Source organism: Danio aesculapii, chromosome 24 (assembly GCF_903798145.1).
Source record: "Danio aesculapii chromosome 24, fDanAes4.1, whole genome shotgun sequence".
Taxonomy (NCBI): domain Eukaryota; kingdom Metazoa; phylum Chordata; class Actinopteri; order Cypriniformes; family Danionidae; genus Danio; species Danio aesculapii.
In genome coordinates this window covers 12379760-12404810 of record NC_079458.1, presented here as the reverse complement: position 1 = coordinate 12404810, position 25051 = coordinate 12379760, and the positions used below count along the sequence as shown (strand labels likewise).

Here is a 25051-nt window from a genome sequence, read left to right as displayed (position 1 = left end):
CACGACTATCCGCCACATGTTGAACATAATCCCACCTTCCCAATGCATCTCACCTGTCAAATCCACCCTAAAGAAATACGGCTTCACCAAAACCCAACTCTACGCCGAAAAAAAAGTGTTTTACCGCCGTCGCATTTGTTTGCTGAGTTGTTTGACTCGCTGAAGTGCCATTTGTGCCTTCGATTAGATCTCCATTCTCCCGGAGCCGAGGACAGGAGTGGTCGCCTGTGAGTTCAGCTCCGCACCTGCGCGCGTCTCCAAGATGTCCCGATTGAAACCCGTCAAACAGCGCTGTGCAACATGAAATCTCATCGCACTGTTCGGATTGGCGCTTTCGAGTGAAGCTTTTGCGTGAAGGTGAGATCAGGCTTTTTATCTCAATGCATGCATGGATAATGGGTGCGTCTCGATCAAACTTTTGATGTGGGGTAGGTGCTTTATGTGAATATTATGGCTTGAAGCGTCATTTAATTATGACTTACTAAATACGCTACAATAATACTAGTCTTATTGGCTACGGAATTTATTTCTTTTTTCTTAAATGTGTGGTTTTATTCCCTTTAGCCTGCAGTGCGTAAAATCTACCGTGCGCTTTTGCGCACTTGTGTCTCTTCTTGTTTATAGGCTACACTGCTTTTGTGAAACTCTTACTGAAAGATGTCACTGTTGTTGTTTTAGACTTTACTCAAATATTAAAAGAAAAGCAGGATCATTTTGTGTGTAAAATGTCACGCACTGACAATAATCTAGTTTATTGGGTCTCTATAAAAAAACTCTCTGATAGCAACTATATAAATCAGCAGAGCTTGAACTCAAATAATCACCGTTTTTTATTTATATACTGTATGTGTGTAGCCATCACTGCTCAGTAAGGGTCCTGAGTTTAAACAGCAGGTTATGGAGTATTTTACACACTATTCATAAATATAATGGAGTGCAAGTTTTAAATGCCATTAGTTATTGCACACTAATAGGGTGGTTGATCTTGGGTTCTGGCTGAAAAAACTTTATAGACTGTAACAACAGCATGAAAAGCAAAAAAAGATCTGTCTTTGCAATGAATAGTTGATTTAACTTCACTAAGCTGATGATGTTTTTAATTAATTAGTTCATTTCACTTCTGTTTTATTTATTTATATTTTGTAGACATTATTTAGCTACTTTTGTAGCTACTATTCAAATTTGTAAACTTTGTTTCACCTTGATACACTTATTTCTTAATTGTCATTTAAAGCTAATTATTTAGTTAGTTATTTTAATAACCTATTTAGTTGGTTTATTTGCATTTACATTTAATTTAATTAATATTACTACTAAAATATACAGTGCGCGATTGTTAATCACTTTATTTATTTATTTTAGAAACGACAATTAAATTTTAGGTCTCTTCATTATATATTTGTATACCAAATCTGTAACTAATTTCAACAAATGCTACCTCTAGGACCCAGTGGATCCCTCTAGCTATCTACAGTGAAGAAATCCTCACGCCAGACTAATATATATATATATATATATATATATATATATATATATATATATATATATATATATATATATATATATATATATAAATGTGTGTGCGTGTGTGTGTGTGTGTGTGGTAACTATCTGCAAACCGTCCCTCTTATTTGTTAGGGCTGTCTTCTGTCCCGTTTGTGTCTTTGCTGAAGTCCCATCTGAGTTTTAAAGAGAGAGGGGGAGAGGATGAGTGGATGTGTAAAAGCAGAGTGTGGTGTGTGTGGAGTGTCCAAGTGCGTAATCTTCCACAGCCATCATTTCCCGCCGAACGCTCGCTGTATATGCGCGTGAGGGAATGCGCGGGAGGATTTTCTTGGGGCGCGCGTTTATAATGCCTACCATTCGTGTCTGAAACGTCGAGGAAATTGTGAAAAAATATCGCAAAAAGAACTGTTTTTCGTTTAGAAGGAAGTCTCTTGTTTTTGGGATATAGGGCGGTTGAAAATAGCCGTCAGGAGGAACCGATACTTGGCTATTGAAAGTTTAGTGGGGACGGTTATTGGCTCTGAGGTGACTCACGAGATTCACAGAAGAAAACACGATGAAGAAGGAGAGATTGTGGGATTTGTGAGTTTATTCTGTTTGGGATACACGCAGAGGTTGAATTTGTGCTCGTGTTAGTGGCTCTGGAAACATTTCCTTTGAAGTTTACCTCTAAAATTTTCCGCTTCGGTAACGTCTCGAGAGACGTGGCACGAGACTTAAAGATTAGATTGACGTGAGACACCTTTCAGTCGCTGTGTTTAGTCAGCCCGTTTAGTTCGGGTGGAGGTGGGGGATTGCGTTTTTTCCCCGAACTCATCACATTAAGATTAACAAACCGTCTTTAAGAGGATCCTCTATGGTCATTCATGAACTTGTTGAACACCCAGTCTTCAGCGGGACCCTTCACGTCGAGAGTGAATCTCATTAACGTGAGTATTCGTTTTCATTGTTAAGTTCGTGTTTGTATTTGGGTGAATATTCGTGCCATACGTTAGTTATTAATTTAGTTATGTGAGCTAGTAATGTGGCTTTGCTGCTGTTTAACTTTCCGCAGCCTTCATTTGGAATAATCTTTGGTTTATTAACTAGCAATGAGCTTCTTTGATTCTGATATTCACGAGCCATAATGTGTGACCTGGGGAAATGTTATAAAAGTAGATAAAAATGGGCGAACCGAAAATGATTCCAGCACCTTGGACAGCGATTATACTATGCGAGAATGCGAATGGAAGCGCCCCCTTGCGGCCGTAAAGCATATTTGTGTGTTTCAATGGCCAGGTTGCTTTCACGCACGGTTAACTCTTCACCTGCTATGTCCTAATTTGATTTTAATCCGTCAAAGTAAGTCACTCTACAGTCTACAGAAAAGAGCATGTCTCTCTAAGAATGACTTAGACTAATGACACAGTGCTAATTATAACTAACAGAGTGCTATAATGTCCATTATCTGATTTATTTTGCATGTAAGTTTTCTTTAAATATCAAACTGAATATATATATATATATATATATATATATATATATATATATATATATATATATATATATATATATATATATATACATATATATATATATATATATATATATATATATATATATATATATATATATATATATATATATATATATATATATATATATATATACACATATATCAGTTCATATAGTTTCTTTGAGCAATTTTGGTTAGTTTCAAAATACCAGATTTGATTTGAACTAATTAAGAAATACATTATAAGTTGCAACTGATGTCATGCTATCTATTTTTTAAACAATATTTCATGTATTCATGCGATGTATATTGCCTTTACATTGAAAAAAAATTAAGCAAAACTGTTTATATGTGGAATTTAAACAATCAAATTAAATTAGTAATGTTCATCTTAATTTGTTTGTTTAAATTCAGCCTAAATAAATTGTTTACAACCCCTTAACTTAAAAAAAAACTTAGTAAATCTAAGGATTCATCTTTGAATATTTTTTTTTCTCAGTTTATACAGTAATATACATTTTAACCTAAATGTTGTTCATAAAAATCTCTCTATATATAGGAATGACTTTGATACCAGAATATATTCTGACATAAAACAACAGATTTCTATTATAAGCATTGCAAGTTGCCTTTACAATACACTCTTATTCCACCTTCACTGAAATGAAAAGGCATAGCGTATAAAGGTTGCGTTTGACTCATGCTTTGTTGCAAAATAGTGATACGGTGAGTTGTGGGAATTGGAAGTATCAATCATCATCAGCAGTAATGACAATGTAGCTAACATTATAGTTCAACAGTCACCTAAGAAGTCAGAAAAAGAAATAATAGCATGCACTTGAGCTGTGAGCTTTAGTTCGGCGCAAAATTATTCTCACCATCCTGAGATAATGATTTCAAGCTTCGTTTTCCAGTGGGATATTTTGAGCAGTCTGACATCGCGGGGAAAAACTGAATGCCACAGCAGCCTTTTAGGAAAAGTATATTTAATAATGCATAACATGTTCCGATGTCGCAGCAAAGTGTGCGCTTGGCGGTGGAGGGTGACATCTTGAGCGGAGAGGGGACTGTAGGGGAGAAAGTCTGTGACAACGCACGCCTTATAGGGACTTTTGTGAGGGTAGATTGAGAAACAAATGCTCGAAGCTAAGCTGCACGACATGAATGCCATTGCTGGAGTCGGGAGTCACCCTGTCAAGCCGCCTGCTTCGTCACACATGAACAAAAAGTGACAGAACATGCCGGAGAGAGAGAGAGAGGGAGATAGAAAGAAGAGCAAGAGAAGGAGAAGTCAAGCCTGGCTTAACAGCTGCGCTAAGGGAGATCCCTTTCTTCCAAGGCCAGAGACCTGTCTGCTGCAGACAGTCAGATTGCATTATGGGATAGGAGGTCTGCCAGGTTCAGTAGCACTCATGGAGTGCAGACAAACCTCCGCTTTGATTTTGCTGTCGACTGACAGGCTGAGTCACATGCCGCCATCATCCCTCCTTCTGCTTGCAATTGCCACACATTACGATGAAAGAAAGATCTCGCACCTGAATATTAGTTGAGGTGACACGGAGGAGTGGATGGTTGTGCTGTGGATAAGTCTGGATTAGAGCAGAGATCATCAGACGCTGTTGGTGTATGTGTTGGGCTGTCATGTTTAGGGAAAACATACTCACTCCCTGCTGCACTGAATGTTTATTTATGAGACCTGTCATATTGGCAGGCTGTTTATGGTAGAATCACTGATCCCATGCAGGCGGGCGCAGAAATCCCAGGAGCGCAGATCACATCGAGCGCTGCACCTCCCTCTCTTTCACAAGCTCAGATATGAATGAAGAGAGAAACATGACGACGTAAGGAGAGGATTTTGGGTTAGAAGTAGGGTTGTGCAATATGATATACAATGATATACACTGTACTGGTCAAAAGTTTGAGGTCAGTAGGATTTTTAAATGTTTTAAAATAAGCCTATCCTGCTCACCAAAGCTGCCTTTATTTAATCAGAAATACAGAACAAATTGTGAAATGTTTTTGCACTATAAAATAACTGTTCAAAATAAGTTTATCATTTAATTTAATCATTTATTCCAGTGATTTCAATGATGAATTTTTAGCTTCATTACTCCAGTCTTCAGAGTCACATGATCCTTCAGAAATCACTCTAATATAAATTCTTCTTCTTCTTCTTCTTCTTCTTCTTCTTCTTCTTATTATTATTATTATTATTATTATTATTATTATTATTATTATTATTAATAGTAGATAATAGTAATAAAAGCAATAATGACTGGAGTAATAATTTCATTTAAAACTACGTGAAGTTTCACAAACTAATTTCAAGAGGAGCACGTGATATGATTGATCGCAGCTGGTCTCTTATCCATAATCATTAGTAAGCCAATCAGAGCATTCCAAACTCACTATAAATAGCCAGACTAGCATTACGCCCTCATCTTCGTTTTGTGAAGAATTCCCGCATCCACCCCATCTGCTCCTTTCCTCCTTTACCTGGGGGAGCTTTTGAGAACTTCCTGATCTCGTACCCCCTCACATGCTCATTGACCAGGTGGGAGCCCTGGGCTCAATTATCTCCGAGCTCAGGGTTCTCTCCCGGGACAGCATGCCAAACCTGCTATTATTACCAAGCCATATCTAAGTGTAAACTCTTTAAATACAATATGTAATAAATAAATATTTAATAAATAAATATTTAACAATTAAACATTTTTTACATTTAATAAATAAGAATAATTTTCTTAAAAACATTAAAAAAAAACGGCCCCTAACCTTTTTGCCGGTAGTGTATATTGCATGGAAAAACATTTAAAGTTTGTTGCTTTATATTATGCTCTATCGTTTATTTGGTGGTGCCACAAAATAAATAGTTTATGGTATTTTTTTCATAATTTACATGAGCGCAATGGGTGGCATGGTGGCGCAATGGGTAGCGCTGTCTCCTCACAGCAAGAAGGTTGCTGGTTCAAGCCTCGGCTGGGTCAGTTGGCATTTCTGTGTGGAGTTTGCATGTTCTCCCCGTGTTCGCAAGGGTTTCCTCTGGGTGCCCCGGTTTCCCCCACAAGTCCAAAAACATGCGCTATAGGTTGGGTAATCTAATTGGGTAAGCTAAATTGTTCATAGTGTATGGGTGTGAATGGGTGTGTATGGGTGTTTCCCACTGATGGGTTGCAGCTGGAAGGGCATCCGCTGCTTAAAACATATGCTGGATAAGTTAGCGGTTCATTCAGCTGTGGCAACCCCTGATTAATAAAGGGACTAAGCTGAAAAGAGAATGAATGAATGAATGACATGAGTGCAATATTACACACCATTATGGAGATGCATACAGAATAACACGAATAACAGCATTATGACAAATTTGCAATAAGTACAATGTTTACATTTGGGATTTATTTTTTTAATTTTATGCTGGGCCTGTAATCATTAGTTTTTGAAAAGTGTTTTATATTTTGTTACTAAATACAGTGCTCAACATATATAAGTACACCCCTCACAAATGGATTTTTTTAAATTCATATTTCTAATAGGAAGCTATACAATTTTATATTTGTACATATATATATTAGATTAGTCATGACAGAAGCCAAATCTGGAGCTTATCTTACAAAATAAGTTACGATAACGGTCCAAAAACATATACATCCAAATTTATATGTTATAGAAAAATATTAAATACAAATTTAAAAAGAGGAAAAAATGAAGAGAAGCAAAAAATTAAATAATGTAGTTGAAATTTTGTAGTTTGTAATTTTTTATTTTTCCTATATTTTGCTTGAGTTAAATTGCATCATCTTTCAATTTATAAATATATTTGGTGACTAAAATATTTTAATAAAAATGTTTGTTGAATAAATCTGTTTTGTTTAAATGCACCAAAATACACACCCATATTCACTGAGAAATGGATAAAAATGTTCATTTTCAAAATGGGGTGTACTCAATAATGCTGAGCACTGTATATTATATTTTTATATTTTCAATAAAACATTTGTCCTGAAGTGCTAAATAAAGTTAGAAACATGATAATGAGTACATTTCTTAGTATGTGTTTTAAAATGTAAAAAGGAATAGTCTTTTACATGTCAGTATGTATAAACTATTCATTGATTGAATTAACAGAAAAGGTACTATTAGGCCTGTCACAAAAATCAATATATCGACTTATTGCACAACATATGGACATGACCTCAATCATTTTTGGTGATGAAATACATATCATCCATACATGAATATCAATTCTAGCCATATTATAGCTGATTGTGCAGCATCTCTCTATTAGAGGTGTCAGTGTCAGTATGGTTAAAAAAAAAAACACTGTAGTATTTATTATAAATTACTTTAGGATATTTTCATGTGGGTGCCTGACAAATGACAATAGCTCTGCAGATATCGCCACCTCTTTTACTTTTTACCTTGCACTTTTCTGCTAACATATATTATTATATTTTTATGATATGCATTTTAACATTCTGATTCCAATGGTTAATTATTAAATTGTTAAAATGATTATAATTAAATTTAATATTCTTAAGAATAAAATATTATTTGTTCTTTGGAAGAGTGTACTTGCATTGCGATATTATATTGTCATTCTGGCATTATATACAGTAATGAGTGGCATTAAATGGTCTTAAAATGACAATAATATCATTTATCGCAATATATTCTGGTGCAATATATCATAAAACAAAAAATAGATATGGTGACAGGCCTACATACTGTCACGATATATATTGTTATCAGTAAATGAGATTACTTATATCTTGATTTGAGATTTATCATATTGCCCAGCACTAGTTAGACGATGGAGTTGTGTAGAATTTCATTAGAATGATTAGAATCAGACATGCATCTGATCTGGCAAGTCTAGTTTAGCAGGCTGTCGTTTTATGAGCACCTGTGAGGTTTAGACATGCAAGCCTACCTCAGTAGCCCAGGGGACGAGATCGAAGTGGACACCAAGAAAGGGAGGGGTGTGTTTCACAGCATAAAAGAGATGGAGGAAATCTGAGCCCACCCTCCAACCGTCAAGGTCATATGAAATCTGTGAATGATTTATTGGCTTAAATATAATATTAACATGCTGCTTACTGGTGAAACTCTTATTTGTAAATGTATATTCAACTGCAAGTTTGCGTGAAAGGATCTATGGATTGTCCTGTGCAGCTGTGATGGAAGCAAATGAATTTCTACAGGTGCTGCTTTTGAAAGAAATAAAATAGATGTTTTTTAAAAGAATGAAAACAAACAAGTTAGCTTTATACATACAGTACAGTATGAAGCATGTGTGATGGTTGCAGAGTTTTCACTGTTTTTCATAAACATAAACTAAGACATGAGACATAAACATCAACTTCATCTGTAGAGCTGCTCCGAAAGTCACTTCACCAGCATTTAACTTTTCTGTATGAGGAATTGAATTGTGTTATCATGAAAACACATAAACTCAGGTGTCTATATCACACCCTGCCAAAGCTTGGTTTAATTGGAAGAAACTGTGAAGAAATATAATACTATAATAATAATAAATATTGTAATAATATAGATTTTTGTTTTTTTTTGGGAGGGAGATTTTTTTAAGAATAATATACAAAATAATATACACAATTTATTAGGTTTCTAATAAAAAAACTTAATTATGTGAAATATTTGTGTGGTTTTTTGATTTCCATTTTAAATTCAGTTAAAGGAGTAAATTCAGAAGTCCAGAAAAAAATTATAATATTATTCATTCATTCATTCATTTTCTTTTCGGCTTACAGGACCTACAGATGCAAACTGGCATTTTGCTTAGACTGGCTTAGCAAAACGCTTAATACTTCATTACCTGCGACTCGTTTGTGTTCTGACCACATGTGCTTGGTTGTACACTAAACCAAGTGTTTAGACTTTTAATAACACTGTTGTAATACATTGAGCCACTAGGCATTGTTCTTATGACATTTTTCAACAGGAGGAAAGTGCAAATTACTTCCAAACACTTGGTAAATGCAAGACTATTTAAGAAATCCAGGCATAACACTGTATGACAATGCATCAGATGACTGTTCTAGAGATTACAGCTAATCAATATGTCAGATTCTGGAGTGCATTACAGGTCTAAAGAAAAATTTAAATGATAAATAATCTTAAATAAAACAAATACATTTATAGAGATGGCATATAACTATATAAAAAATGGAAATGGAGGCCACATGAATGGTTTGTGAGCACACTAAAGTGCATGCCATATCATCTGATAATTGTAAGGGTTAGGGTTATAAAAATAATTAATTAAATAGTTAAATAATTCCTAAAGGCAACTGACTGTGCAAAGCCACATAAAACAAAACAAAAAAAAACCAATGAATATGCCGAGATCAATGGCTAATCAGCCGGAATCAGCTGAGGTGAAGTCACCTTGAAGCCACGCCCTTAATTATGCAAACTTAATATAACCTAAATAAACAGAATAAATTGGCCATTCTAACAGTGGGCTCAATAGAAATTTGCTCCATATGGAGCCAGGAATAGCAGAATTTTGATGAATTGCAGTTTCAGTTACTTCCGTATTGACTTCCCGAGGGAGAGCGGGAATGTACCGCTTGCAACTGACCCAGACGAGGCTCGAAACAGTGACCTTCTTGCTGTGAGGTGATCATGCTACCTACAGCGCCACCCTGAAGGCCATAAATGTACATATGCTTTTTTTTTTTTAACAAAATCTACATATTAAAAACCTTTAAGGATTTTAAATTATTGTGACTGTTAAATGTGTCATAACAGGCTTGTGAAAAGGGTTTATTGGAAGAAACTAAATAAATATTATTACTTTTATTATGTATTAATAATAATATTTACATTATTATGTAAAATATAAACAATTTTATTAGGTTTTATTTGATTTCCATTTTAAATACAATTTAAAGCATTCAATTCCAGAAAGCAATTATATTGGAAAACAATTAAATACTTTTCTAAAAAAATAAAACTGAAAAAAAAAATTCTCATTTTAGAATTTGCAGAATTTATTGTAATTATTTTATATAATTCCTAAATCTATCTACATAAAACCTGTATCTAAAATATCTAATAATAACTTGAATTTCAAACTTGAACCTTTCAAACTTTCAAAGAACCAGAAATGTTTAAAAAAAATGTAATTTTCGAAGAACCAGAAAAGGACATTGTTTCTTCTGTAATAGAGTGGCATGCTGCGTGTACACAATGTTTCAAGGGTTGCAGATCAGAATAATAATCTTCTTAAAACCTCTAAAATGTCTTATAATGACTGAAATTTTCTAAGAATTCTGTTATGGAGACTTCTTTCATTCAGTTTGTTGACAAAAAGCAAGCAAAAGCCAACACAATAATAACAATAAAAAGAAAGTTTATTTTAGTCTGCCAGTAAAAATAAGCCTTAGCCCCCATAAAAAAAACAAAAAAAAAAACAATGTGTTAGAGTGATATCCTCACATCCACCTGAGGTTGACTTCTGAATATTTTATTTAAAAAAATAAATCTTAAAAATAAAAGCATACAAATAGTTTGCCACCTGAGTAAAGGAGGTAAATACAAAATAGGTCTCCAAAAAGTCAAAAAATGACATTATTTCTTCTGTAATAGAGTGGAATGCTGCATGTGCTAAAGACTGTTTCAGGAATTGCAGATTTAAGTGAAATTATATTATATAATACCTAGATAAATCTACACTGTATAAGACCAAAAAAGTTAAGGTAACTCAAACCATTTAAGGAAACTGATTACAACAAACCATTTAAGTTCAAAAACTAATCCTAATGAGTACTGTGAACTTCATTCATTTGAGTAAACAGAGCAATTTGAGCAGAGTAAAACTTAATAAATGAAGAGAACTCAAACCAACTGAGTACTGTAAAACCCAATAAGTTAAGGCAACTAAAACCGTTTGAGGAAACCAATTGTAACAAACCATTTGAGTTAAAAAAAACTAATCTATATGAGTACTGTGAAGTAGTGAGGTATTTAATTAACTCATTACCTTCAACACTGAGTTCAAAACTCTTTTCAAATGAGTAGAATTAACTTTCAGTCGATTTTGAGTTAACTACACTCATTTCATTTGATAAAGTTGACTGTTACATTTTACAGTGTACATAAAACCTGTATCTAAAATATCTAATTATAACTTAAATTTCTTAAAAACAATTCCTTTCAAATTTTCAAAGAACCAGAAATGTTTAAAGAAAATGACATTTTCAGAGAACCAGAAAATGACATAGTTTCTTCTGTAATAGAGTGGAATGCTGCATACACTCATAATGTTTCAAGGTTTAAAACCTCTAAAATCCCTTATGATGACTAAAATTCTCAAATAATTCTGATATTGAGACTTCTTTCATTCAGTTTGTTGACAAAAAGCAAGCAAAAAACAACTCTCCCAGTAAAATAACCCCAGTCCCCATAAAAAAAACCCAAAACAAAACAGTGTGCTAGAGTGATATCCTCATTTCCTCCTGAGTTTGACTTCTGGCTTGGGAATATTTCCTTTTTCTCTCCCACTTTTCTTCCTGCCATCTCTATACTGCCCTATTACATTAAAACCAAAACTGCCTAAACCAAATCTTAAACATAAGATAAGTAAATAGCATGTAACATGCCCTGTAATGGTGGGATTAAATGCTGAGATGGTTTGTGAATCCTTTCATCAGGGCCCAATGTTAAATACTCGAGACGCTAGATGAGGTGACCTGCCTCAAATCACCCTGCTCTGTGTCATAAAGCATCCTGCTCTCTGCGCCAGCCACATCACTAGAGGCAGCGTAGAATAATTAAGAGGACTCGTATATGGATCATGGAAAGTGATAACAAGCGGGCTTGTGTGATCTTTAATGTGCCCTAGACACTTATCCTCCCTGTTTCTCTAATGGCTCATTACACTGTCCTCTTTTCCTCCCTCGTCTTTCTCTCTCCCTCAGTGTCTCTCATTCCTGCACTGGAAAATCTTTGTGACCACGAGAGTTGCGTGCTAAAAGTTTGCCAACATTGTTCACTTTTTGTTCCCCACTCCTAACACTATAGCTATTAAGTGGCCGTCCCATGTACTTTTTCTCTCTTTCTCTCTTTTTTTGTCTCATTCTTTTCCCCAATTTCTCTTCATTTTGTCCTTATTAAATCTGAAGGATCCAGTGACATTCTCCATCCATTGTCCTGGATAATGGTCATTGTGATAATTTTGATAGGTTTTAAAATATGGGCTCTGCAATATATTAAGATTAATAAAAAAACTGACCTTTTCAAATTTGACATATTCCTTTGGATTCATTGATAAGTTAAATGTTGAAAATAAGGAAAGAGGGACAAATAATTGAATGGTGTTTTTCCCCAGTGTTGGAAGGTTATTATAGTTAACGAAAACGAACGGAAACATGAAAACTAGAATTGAAAATCATTTCCATTACCTGAAATAAAAATAAAAACAAGTTAAATGAAACAGTATTATGTACATACAAATCTAACTGAAATTAACTAAAATTATAGCAAAAACGTCCTTTGTTTTCATCTTTGTAAATGTATTTAATACTTATGCCTACTGTATGCCTTTTAGAAGTTAATCTATTCACTTCGCTCTGCAGGTGTTTGACCATACAGCACCTCAGAGTCTGTAATCCTGATGCCATTGGCTAGATCAAGCCAGTTCTCCTCTAGTCATCCTCGATGTTGCTCCCGCGTCAAAAGCAATGGCTGTACATGACAGCAGTGCTGTGACAACATTAAATACAACCCGAGCAGACACTTAAAAGTATTAATTGAACACATTTGTGCCCAATAATGGGTTTTATTTCTGTTTTAGTGATACTGATCACAAAAAAATCCTTCTTTTTAATCGGATCTTCCAAGTGAACCGGTTGAATTAATACACCAAATCGAACTGAATCATTTGAAAAGATTCGCGATTCCAGTAAGCGCTTATCCACAAGCTACTTACTTTTTAACATGCCTGATACCCCCCTCTGACTCCAAATAAACCAATATTCTGAGTTATTCAGTTATTAGAACAGCGTGATTCAGTGAACCGAACAAAAAAAAAAACATGACAGCCAGTTGTGACTGAACCAATCTAGAACAACTGCAGCACGGGTAAACCAAGAGCTTACGTAAGAGGATCTGGCAAAACGTACGTTTATTTCTTAACAGAAAGTCGTAATGAAGTTTAAATAAGTTAATCATGCTTAAGTTGGGTTGCAAAACGTAATTGTAAGAAACTTTTCAGATCATGGTGATGTTTTAACTGACTGAACTTATGATTGCTGACTACATATTTCTGATATGTTGAGTTCAAACTTGGGAAGATCCGGTTCACGTTAAAGATCCGAACTTCCCATTACTACTGTGTATCTAACCTCAGAAGGAACCTTGCACACATATTTTACTTAAGGCTACTATCTTGTGGGCTGTTGTATTTGAGTTTGAGGATGGGTAGTTGGGAGTAGTAGATGGTAGTGGTCTTGTGTCAAAAAAGTAGGCTATCTTTGGTGAAGTTTTTATTATACAACATTTATTCAGATGATTTTGAATCTTGCACCTAACAAATATCCTAATTTACGCAAAAAAAAACAAATAAAAAACTAAACCGGTGTTTTCTCTAGGATTTTTTCCAACTGTGGTGGCAGGCCTTTTACACAGATCTACTAACTACCTATGGCATTATTTCAATGACAATTATTGGGAGCGCAGTATTACAAGTCGAGATCGCATTTATGTATTACGAGCATGCGAATCTCTCTGCTTGTGTGCCGATTTCCTCTGTTTGTGCACAAAACTTTTTGCACACTCTCAAATAAACACTGCTCAAGCACAGATTTTCTTGTGCGCTCTCAAATAAACGCTGCAGAAGTGCGATTTTAGTGCGTTTATGTAACAAGTATGTCTCCAACTTTTATTAGATTTGCTAGGAATATTTATGAATGTCTCCAATAGAGCTACAGAGCAGCATTGATGTGTCCTGAAGTAAAGTGAAACGGCAACTCCAGCAAGATAAAGTCATTGTATGCTGAACCATAGACCTTTATCTATTAATAAAGTATAATTATAGAAACTGTGTTCTTCTTAACTGAAAGCTACGCCGTGTTTGCTAGCCTAATGCATCACGCAGCCGTCAGTCAGCATGTCACCTTATAGGGTTAAACAAATAACTCACAGCACTACTACGATTGCAGAAAAGTTTGCGCTGTTATAATTCACTTGCCTTTTAATACGTTTTGGTGCGATTATAATCCGTTATCAAAAAAACAGCAACTGAATGTTTTGAATGAGAAGCTGTAATGTAGCCGTGGTGAATGAATTTTGGTGTGGCGCCCCGCCATGGAAAAATGAATGTAGTGGAAATAATGTAAAGCTAATTCTGAAACTGATAAAAACTGAACTAAAACTAAACAATTTCAAAATATAGAAACTAATAAAAATGAGTAAATCTGCCTCTAAAAACTAATTAAAACAAACTGAATTTGAAAACAAAAAGTTAAAATGAGATAAAAACTAAAACTAATGACAAATCCAAAACTATCATAACCTTGCGGTGTTGTTTTTCTGTTCTCCATCTTAATGCATTTTTAAAGGCATGCTTTTTTTGGCCTGGCTTTCATTACAGATCATATGACTAATCTGTGCTGCTTTTCAGAGTTTAAGTACATCTCTGATCCTAATATATTTGCACATATTGAGCCATGATGAACTCTTTGATCCACTGGCACCAAACACCCTTTTATTCAGGCAGCTTTGGTCAACAGTCAGAATGTGATTTCATGCTTCATGTTTTTCTAATTGGCTATTATGCTGTATCACAGACGACCCCATTCATCCCCCTGTTTTGTGATTTTACACTGACAGGAATTGTGTATGTTCTTTCTGTACCAGAATGTGTATAAGATCTACTCTGGTGTGAAAGGAGCTCCTATTTGAGGGTGGTCCACTGCAAAACTGCGCTCTGATCTGACTCCTCGCCCCATCTCGTTTGGGGCTCGCAAGGTTAATTGATCACTGTGGGGCTGGTGACGGGATGAGTGTGGGGTCAGCATTTGTATTGACTGGACAGACTGATTAACAAGCACTAAAATGCTCCTGGCCCCCACTTTCAGAACGCACGTCGTTGTCAATTATCCCACTGCCAGCCTCCATCAGGAGGAACTGGCAACCTTTGCTCTCTCTTCATTTTGTAGCTGTGCTGTGCAAAACATACATAGATGACTCTAACTGCTCCATATTGATTTTTCTTAGCAAGCAGTCAAAGGGTTACAAAGTGATTGAATCTAACAATCATTTCATATTGGAAAAATGATTACACATTGTGTGACAGGCATATTAATTGAATGCAAAACCAGATCTTCTGACTATCTTCAGACAATGAGCACATTTACATCTACAGAAATGATGGAGACATATAAGAAAATAGCCCAGGATAAAAATCATTACATTTAAATCAATAAATCTTTTTTTATTTGTTTATTACAATTTGAAACGTAACCATGTATCCTAATTAAATAACTTGAAGAGATTTGCTAACAGATTTGCTCTTTATTTGAGAAAAGACCATTTGTAAACAACATTTTCACACTGAATAAGCCAATAGCTATTAGTATAGTTATTTACAGTTGAAGTCAGAATTATTAACTATTAATTATTAGAATTAATTATTTTTATACTAGCCGAAATAAAACAAATAAGACTTTCTCCGGAAGAAAAAATATTATCAGACATACTGTGAAAATTTCCTTCCTCTGTTAAATATCTTTTGGGAAATATTTAAAAAAGAAAAAAAATTGAAAAGGGGGCTAAAAATTTTCACTTTAACTGTATATATATATATATATATATATATATATATATATATATATATATATATATATATATATATATATATATATATATGCAAAGCAAAATTGTCATAGCAAGTAGGGATGCTTCGATCAGGATTTTTGCAGACGATACCAAGTACCGATTCCTTGTCAGGGTGATCGGTCGATACCGAGTACCAATTCTGATGCTTCAATCTTCATAATGCCAAAAGCACATTTTCCCTCTAAGTATGATACTTAGGTGGAGATCTCTCCTTACCTAAGATAATAAATGAAGGATGTTGCACATAATCCCTTAAACACATCTCTTATAACCATGTAGTGTGGACTTGCAATGGTCAGACGCAGGTTTACAGATAATAATGGATAAAACCTGTTTTAAAAAATGGTAAGAAATGACTAACAGTGCAATTTAGAAACATTGTAAATGATGGAAGAAGAATTCAACATGTCTCAATGAAGAAAAGTTTGCACACAAAAATGCACACCTTAATACATTGCTTCTTTACTAAACAGAAATAGGCCTATAAACTACACTGTTAAAAAAGGACGTTATTTTACTTTTTTTTCCGGCAGCTAGGGTGGAGGAAAAAAAAGTAAAATAACGGCCGTTAAATTACAGACATTTACCGTAAAATAGCAGATGGTAAATTACAGACATTTACCGGAATTTTTTATTTATAAAAGTCTGTTATTTTACAGTAAATGTCTGTAATTTAATGGCCGTTATTATTATTATTTTTTTATTTACAGTGTACTGTTTATTGCCATAACTAGGCCTATATTAGAAAAGTTATATTATTAAATAAGTAAAAAATATTTATTTCATTAATATTTCCAGCCAGGTTTTAGTGAACTTCCAATATTATCAAAAACACAGAACTTTAGGTTTTTGGATGTAAAAAAAAGTCTAAATACATGCAAGGTTATTAAAATATTTGCTCATCTCCAACTCTTGATAGCTGCTCTGATCGCAGCTTCGGATAGTCAAAGCAGCTCGATGAGAGAGCGGGGATTTTCTTTACTGCACTATTCATTTAACCTAACAACCTAAGCGAGTCGTGCCAATAGACTGTATAAAACTGTATATTTTAGCTGCTGTGACGTGAGCACAGTGATCACTCACTCCCCCCACATCATTTACCTCTGTACATGTTGTAGCCCGGCTGATAGTAGACTTTTCTAAAAAATAACTAAAACAATATCATACTTAATAATATTAATAATAATAAAAAATAATAATAAAATAATAATAATAATAATAATCATCATCATCATCATCATCACCATCATTAATATTATTAATATTATTATTAAAGTATGATTTTTTCATTTCTAATACATAATAAATATTACTTTTCATTTTATAATAAATAACCTCATTATTTATTTAATCATATGATTTATATATGAGATTAGAATATGTTTTAGCTTTTGTAAGTGATTTTATGTTTTAGAATAGGATATGTCATATTCTCAATGATATTTGTAAAGGAAACAAGGGCTCTATATGTGCCTTTTACATATATTTCAATTAATATGGAAAGTGAGTGCAGGTTTTTATCAAATCTAATATTGGATTTTATTTTAAATGTGTGTTTGTGTAAAACAATATAATTTGCACAAATAAATTGAGTTCTTCTCTAAAGAAGTAGTTACTCCGCCAAATGTCATTATGGGCATTTTGCGTTATAACTAACATGGTTCAAGCGATGGATCTGCGACAGAGAAACTATGCGTTTTGGGAAACACTCGTCACTACATTGTTCTTTTCCCAAACGATGCATCGTACTATGATCAGCCACGAGTTACGTCGTTGTTTGGGAAACACACCCCAGATTGACGAGTACCGATAGAGTCATAAAATGTGATTATCATCCGATCGATCGGAACATCCCTAATAGCAAGCAAAAACCTTGCCATTAGTTTCCTTTTGCATATTAAAAGAGTAATCACTGTAAGACTATGTAAACATGCAATGTACTTTACTATTGTTAAATGCATAACAAATGTCAATGAACCATTGTGATGCTTTTTTGATTCAGTATATTTTAAAGACTTTGAGCTATGCAGATATTACAAGACTCTAGGCATGAATCATTTTCTTGCTTTGGTTCTCTTCCTTCTTTGTAGTATTTTGTTTGTACTTGAGCTCTATTTCAGTGCATTGTTTCACTGTTCTATAGCACAACAGATAAAAGCACAACTTTGTTGAAATGGAGTTTTTTTTTTCAAACAAATTCTATTACTTGTTGCAGCTTTGTGTTTTCAGACTTACCTTGCAAAAACCCCTCATACAGTACATCTGAGAGAATGAGTCACTGGATGATTCTGAATGAAACTGAAAGCATTACAGATTTTCATGGGATTGAAAATGAAGGCATCCATGAGAATCCTCGAATAATAGGGCATTTTCATGTTCAGATCAACCCTGTGTAAACAGTCCGTAAGGAGGAAAGCATTTGATTCAAGGTGGTTGTGGTTTCTTTAAGCAACGTATTTTGTGAAATACAGTTGAAGTCAGAATTATTAGCTCCCCTGAATTATTAGCTACTTGTTTATTTTTTTTCCCCAATTTCTGTTTAACAGAGAGATTTTTTCAACACATTTCTAACGATAATGGTTTTAATAATTAATTTCTAATAACTGATTTATTTTATCTTATTTTTATCCATGATGACAGTAAATAATATTTGACTAGATATTTTTCAAGACACTTCTATACAGCTTAAAGTGACATTTAAAGGCTTAACTGGGTTAATTTGGTTAACTAGGCAGGTTAGTGTAATTAGGCAAATTATTGTATAATGATGGTTTGTTCTGTAGACTATCGAAAAAATATATAATTTAAAGGGGGTAATAATTTTGACCTTAAAATGGTTCTTAAAAAATTAAAAACTCCATTCATTCTAGCCGAAATAAAACAAATAAGACTTTCTCCAGAAGAAAAAATATTATCAGACATACTGTGAAAATTTCCTTGCTCTGTTAAACATCATTTGGGAAATATTTAAAAAAGAAAAAAATCAAAGGGGGGCTAATAATTCTGACTTTAACTGTATGTAGATATCGAGCCCCTATTCTTAATGATAAGGAGAAGTTGGTAATGTTGTGTTTGAGAAGCATTTCACATCATTTTATCCCTACACAAACCTTATACAGACCTCTCTTAGGGGCTCTGAAGTGACTTCAGCTCACTGTGAGCATGAGATACACATGTTTCTATAGTAACTTTTGTGAGACTAACCTCGCAAGTTCAATCAATTCCCATACAAAGGGCATCCAAGCAATGATTAGTTTTGCACCTATTCTCTGAATTCTGACCCAAACCGTCTATATCTTGTAATGTAATTTAGTGTAACACATAGCTACCGGTCTATATTCAGTATCAAAAGAGCATTTTAAGTGGAAGAGGATGGGCCTGCATGGAGATTATGGGTAATGCAAGATCACGTTTTCTTTGATGGCCTTTTAGATATCTGATATTTGTCTGTGACGCACACCAGACACCTGACTGGCACCACCTCAGAGGAGTCGACGCGCTAATTTCCCCTTGCTGTCAAATTCTATCCCCTAACTCATATTCACCATCACCTCTCTTGGTTTTTTTTCTGTGCAGAGTGCAGATGCCAAGCTGCAACAGAGGATGATTGACAGAAGGCAAAGCTGAGACGGCTGTCAGTCAACATTCAGCCAGAGAGTCGATTCATCAGAGTGTCAGAAGCCCTGCTCTCTCTCTCCGATCATTTCGCCTTCTCTGCCTCTACTTCTCTTATCTCTGCCAGCACCCCCGACCCTACCTGCTGCCCTGCCTCTTCCCTGCAGATGCAATAAAGTCCAGAGGTGGAGATAGAAGGATCAGGCTTGACGACCTTACAGTGACCAACGGGACGCTGGCATGCTTCCGCACCTCTTCTGGCCCACATTCAGCAAAACTTGGATTATTTGGTAAACCATCCCATCTTTCTGTATATCTCTAGCTTTTGTGCATCTTTGAGAGAAAAGGAGCAGGCAGATACGCTTCATCAAAGTGAATTGACTATTAGATAAAGGAAGCCGCCATGATTTTCCCACTGTTCCTAACACTGCAAGCATCATGGCTGACGGTGTGTCAGGCCACGCAACACTACCCCGCAACCTGGGGACACTACGACTTGTGCAAATCACAAGGCTACACGGAGGAAGGCCTGACCTGGTATTATATGGCCTGTCAGCCCGAAGCCGCAGACATGACCAAGTACCTAAAAGTCACTCTCGATCCACCTAACATCACCTGTGGAGACCCACCAGAGACCTACTGCACCTTGGTAAGTAAACGATTTACATAATTTCAGTGTATATTCTACTTGTTATGGCTGCATATCAATTATTTTATTTGTTTATACGCTTCCCACTTGATAACTGAGGTTAAACAGTTACAGTATGCAATGGATTTAGGAACGGGAATGCTTCGAAGAACTTGACAAACTCCATTTCATTCATTTACGCCATTTGAGCGCTAATAAGAAGCACTGCGACCGAACATCAAATTTGTATCAATGTAAATGGCATCCACTTTCTCTGCAGGATCATTGACTGTTTCAATTTATATGGTTAATTATCTCGTTTCGGCTTTGGTGGAAGCCTTCATTAGGGTCTTTGTGAACAAAATGCTGTCTGTCATTAGCATTGAAAATGAGACAGAGAATAGAGTTAGAGACAAGAAGAAGAGAGAGATGGATGAAAGAGGCACTATAAAAAAAATCTGGCTTTCTTTAATGAGGTGAGCTGTGCGTCTTTTATGGGCAAGTCTAAGTGTTTAATTAGGAAAATGTCATTTACGCACAGTGTTCTGTGAAGCTCACAGCTGGCCCGCACTATTAGAAATTAGTTAATGATTCTCAGTGTTACTTGTACAAGTGTGTGCGCTCATGCGTGCATGTTTTCGAAAACTTCATACATATCACCTAAAGTTTTACTAGAGAGAGAGAGCGCAAGGCTGTTTACAGTATTTACGAGGTGAAAATAACGAGTGGAGTGGGACAGTGCAATGAGAGTCTGCTGAGTGACAGAGGACCTAATATCTGGCGTGCAGGGAGTGAAAAGTGAATTATTCAGTATGTTTTGTCGCTAATGTGTTTTATTCATAGGATACATTATTCAGAGCCATATCTGTGAGGCACTTTTGAAAATGCTGACTCCCTCTGATAGATTCCCAAGGTTAGAGCAAGGGCTGTTATCCATTTTGGAGGGTCACTGTCACAATATAGCTCTGCTCTCTGGTTTCCCAAGGGCCTGGAGTAAAAAAAAATTGACACATAATTTCACCCTAGCACACCAGTCTGTTATTACTGCAATAACAGATGACTGACAACAGTGTGTTCTGAGGTAATGCCTGCCTTCATTTCTGGTTTCACTACATCTATGTACTTTCAAAATGGCTGTTTTGGTTGTTGCAAATTAGCTCAAAGGGAATTGAGATTAATTTCAAGGGGGCTTCAAAAGAATCGACACTTTAAATCTGAACAAACGAATCATCCAGCGATCGTTCGAAGAGAAAACCCATTTATGTTTAAGCAGGGTAACAAGACCGAAGTTTAAGACATTAGACATAAGAACAGAAACACTAACACATATTCATACACATTCATTCATACAGGTTGTAGGAAAGAGTAAAGGAAGAAAAATAAGAGTTTGAGAAAGTGTAATGATGTAAAAACCTCAGATTTTGTAAGACCAAACCAAGCGAACAAAAACGAATCAATTTAGCCCTTCTATGGTCTCTTTAGGGTGACATTTATTTTACACCAGTTCAGTGGTAATCTGGAGGCATTACTTTTGTTATGTTTAAAGAGTTCACACCCTGACCGTTTCTCAGTGTTTCGCCGCAATATCTTTAAATAAATTATTTATTTAGGCATATTTTCATTATTAATTTATTTTCAATATTCGTTTATTATTATGTACAATAATTCAGACATAAAATAAGATAGTAAAATATAATCAACAACGAAAATGTAAATAAAAACATAAATAAAAACATAAATGAAAAAGTCTTGTCTTAGTCCTATCAAAACGGCAAACACTAAAAGCAGGCTAAAAGACTGCTTTATTTATTTATTTATTTAAGACTACTTATTTGTATTGAATGTGTGTGTCATGTTAGTTGTCTTTTATTTCTTCAATTCCAAAACGAGTCCTCTTTGCACTTAAAAAGTTTACAATAAAGTGTGTTAACAAATTTTAAATGATTAATTATATTATAATTATATATATATATATATATATATATATATATATATATATATATATAAATATATATATATATATATATATATAATTATAATTAAGGACTTATAATGCTTTGACCTATTGTTTAATATCATTTACAAGCACAGTAGCATATTTAAAGCTGCTGTAAAGGCTATTTCTTTCCGTTCGCATCCCGTCCCTTTGCGCCCCCTGGCGGCTTTTTCACAAACTGCGGTCCTACACTAAAAACAGAGCAGCAGTTATTTCAAACGGCGGCGGTATAAGGACCGGCGGTAATAGTCACTTTGAACTCTCACCTACTGTAGCTGATGATTGATTATAAAGCATGTTTGGCATGCTGTCCCAGGAGAGAGCCCTGAGCTCATACGATCCCAAGACCCAGGACTCCCTCCAGTTGCAGGGCGAGAGGGGAGTTTGAGCTCAGGTAGATCTTGAAACTCCCCTGGTGTAGTTGCTAATGAACTGATAGGAATTGCTCTTTAGATATAACTGCTTACTAGGAGCACATCTATGATGCCGATTTGGACTAGTCAAATGACTTAAGTTGTGTGTTTTTGGATGGTGAGAGGAAACCGGGGTGCCCGGGGGAAATCCATGTGGAGAACATGAAAACTCCACACAGAAACGTCGGCTGGTTTGGTAAGGACTAGAATCAGTGACGTTCTTGCTGTGAGGCGACAGTGCCACCCAAAGGAGGAGGAGTAGGGGTAGAAGGGGGGATTCTTCAAAATGAAGATGGCTGTGATATGGATCTTAGGGTATTTAAAGTGAAGCAATCGTCTGATTGGTGAATCATGAATTGGCTAATGCATGACCAGCTGTGTTTAATCATAAGCACATGATCCTCTCGAAATTAGTTTATAAAAAAACCCATGAAGAACTCCCTCTGTTGAACTTGGTTCCAACATGGTTAGCTGGTGGTCGGCTCTTTGTCCTGTGAGAGGGGTGGAGTAATTTGTTTCAAGATTTGAAGCGGCAAAAGGACTAGTCGTGTTGACTTCTGGTTTCACGGTGCACTAAACTTAACTAGACTCTTGATGGAAAAAAAGAAAGGTATCAGAGATGGGAATGTCTGAGCTGTGAGGTTAACCCATTTTTGTCAGGGTCCATGCCTGCTCCCTGTGTTCCCTTCTTCATTCTGGCCTTCTCTGGGTGTTCTCTGGGGTTCTGATGGTGTATTATTTGTTCAACAAAGCAAAATATTTATGTGTCTGATCATCCACGTCTGTAACTTTTAATAAAAGTATAGTTCGTAGTTGCAATAGATTTGTTGAGTACTCTGTTGAGTATTTTTTATTTAAAGTAAAACATTTCTGTTATTGCTGATTTATCAGGTCACCTTGTTGTCAAGCTGCATAAATTTCTATTGTCCATCCTTGAAAACCCCTCAGTTTTCTTCCAGTGCATTGAGACCGATCAATTCCTGAGCTGTTAGCCATAAATTGGCAGCAGACATTACATAGATATACTGATTATGCCAATAACAGTTTTTATGATGTCTGTAATCATTCTTTTATTTCCGGCTATTGCCATTAGTGTTCTTTATACAAGAGCTCAATCCTCCGTAATTGATTTCTACTCAGGCTGGCCATGGGCTCCTCACGCTCTCTCTCTCTCAGTTTCTGAGGCTGCTGGGCTGTTTCCTCTGATTAGACCCGTAACAGGCCATCGCAGGCAGACAGTGAATCCGCTTCAGGCTGGAGCGAACCAAGCACTGAAGAGACCGATGCTTTACCCTGCAATCTGAAATGCAGGAAAGCAGGACAGATCCATTTGTGAAAAGCTTTTATACTGCCATGGGTGATGACCTTCTCTATAGCAAAATCTTGACCCTCGGTGGCGTACACAACATAATAACGCCTCCTCAGCCACTCTTTAAACCAGAGTCTGTGCTGTAGACATTGCTGTTTGTCTCTGATTGTTTTGTGCTTTTTGTGGGGAATTAATGCCAGACACTTGCAGACTTGGATAATACATCATGCCAAGTCAATTTAAGATGTCTACTTTATTTCTCTTTGTTCACATGCACCTTGTATTGCTCTCAATCTCTTTGGCTTAATCCCAGATGGGAAACCCTTGCAGTGTTCCTCTGAGTTCACACTTTTGTGAAGTAATGTCAGGTAGAAGAGGTCTGTTGTGGGATTAGCAGCAGTTTGCAATTAGAGCCTATTGTAACTGAAGGGGATCTCAGAATCAGAATCAGTTTTATTGCCAAATGTGCTTCACACACACAAGGGATTTGTTTTGGCTACAGAAGCTTCCAGTGTACATAAAGTGACAAGTGACAACACAAAATAAATATGAAAAAAAAAGATGATAAACATTAAACAGAGATGCAGTTAGTGAAAAAATCTGCATGTTAAATTGTGTACAGATTTGTTATAAATATACAGGTTATATATATATGAATGTATTCTTCTCACAGAAGCACTGCATGTACAATTAGACAATGTTCTGTTGTTTAGGCTGCTGACGGCTGATATAAACCAATCCATTCACGTTCTGTTCTAGAGCAGTGGGCCAGTAAGAAGAGCTTGAAGACGGGGCAAGCATTGTGGGATTTGTTTACTGCAGAAAGTTGACATGTCAACTGTTTTAAACCATTCCTGAGTGCTGTGTTTGGCATTCTTTGGTGCAAAGATGCATTCTGCGTGGATTTCGGCGTATACAGTAACATTTTTCAATAAAAAATGGTCGCATGACAACAATTTTATGCACTCGAACAAATGCTCCTAAATATATTTTGAGGTCGCATAGACAAATTTCAAGCGCATATACGACCAAAACGGTAGCAGTTTCAAGCCCTGAGTTATTATCATTTTCATGATCAAGTTTCATTATCATATATCAAGTTTCATTTGTGTCAAGCAGTGCATGCAGGGCCAGTGGGCACATACTTTTTATTCAACACAATTTCATAGTGTTGATTTCAATTGCAATAAATCTGTTAATATAAAACCTGTAGCAATGGTGCTCATAA

General features: G+C 35.4%; 1 protein-coding gene across 6 annotated transcripts in view; it reads left to right on the top strand.

Annotated features, from left to right (window-relative positions):
• Positions 1-208: 208 nt before the first annotated feature.
• ntng1a (netrin g1a) overlaps positions 209-25051 on the top strand; it is a 155245-nt gene continuing 130402 nt past the window's right edge. For 5 of the 6 annotated variants that reach the window (XM_056450519.1, XM_056450517.1, XM_056450516.1 and 2 more), the window contains exons 1-2: positions 1744-2435; positions 19439-20126. In XM_056450519.1, coding sequence (XP_056306494.1) covers positions 19881-20126 — 246 coding nt within the window. In that variant the 5' untranslated portion in view covers positions 1744-2435; positions 19439-19880. Of the gene's footprint in view, positions 358-1743; positions 2436-19438; positions 20127-25051 lie in introns of those variants that run through there. The other variant, XM_056450515.1, reaches the window with a different exon arrangement.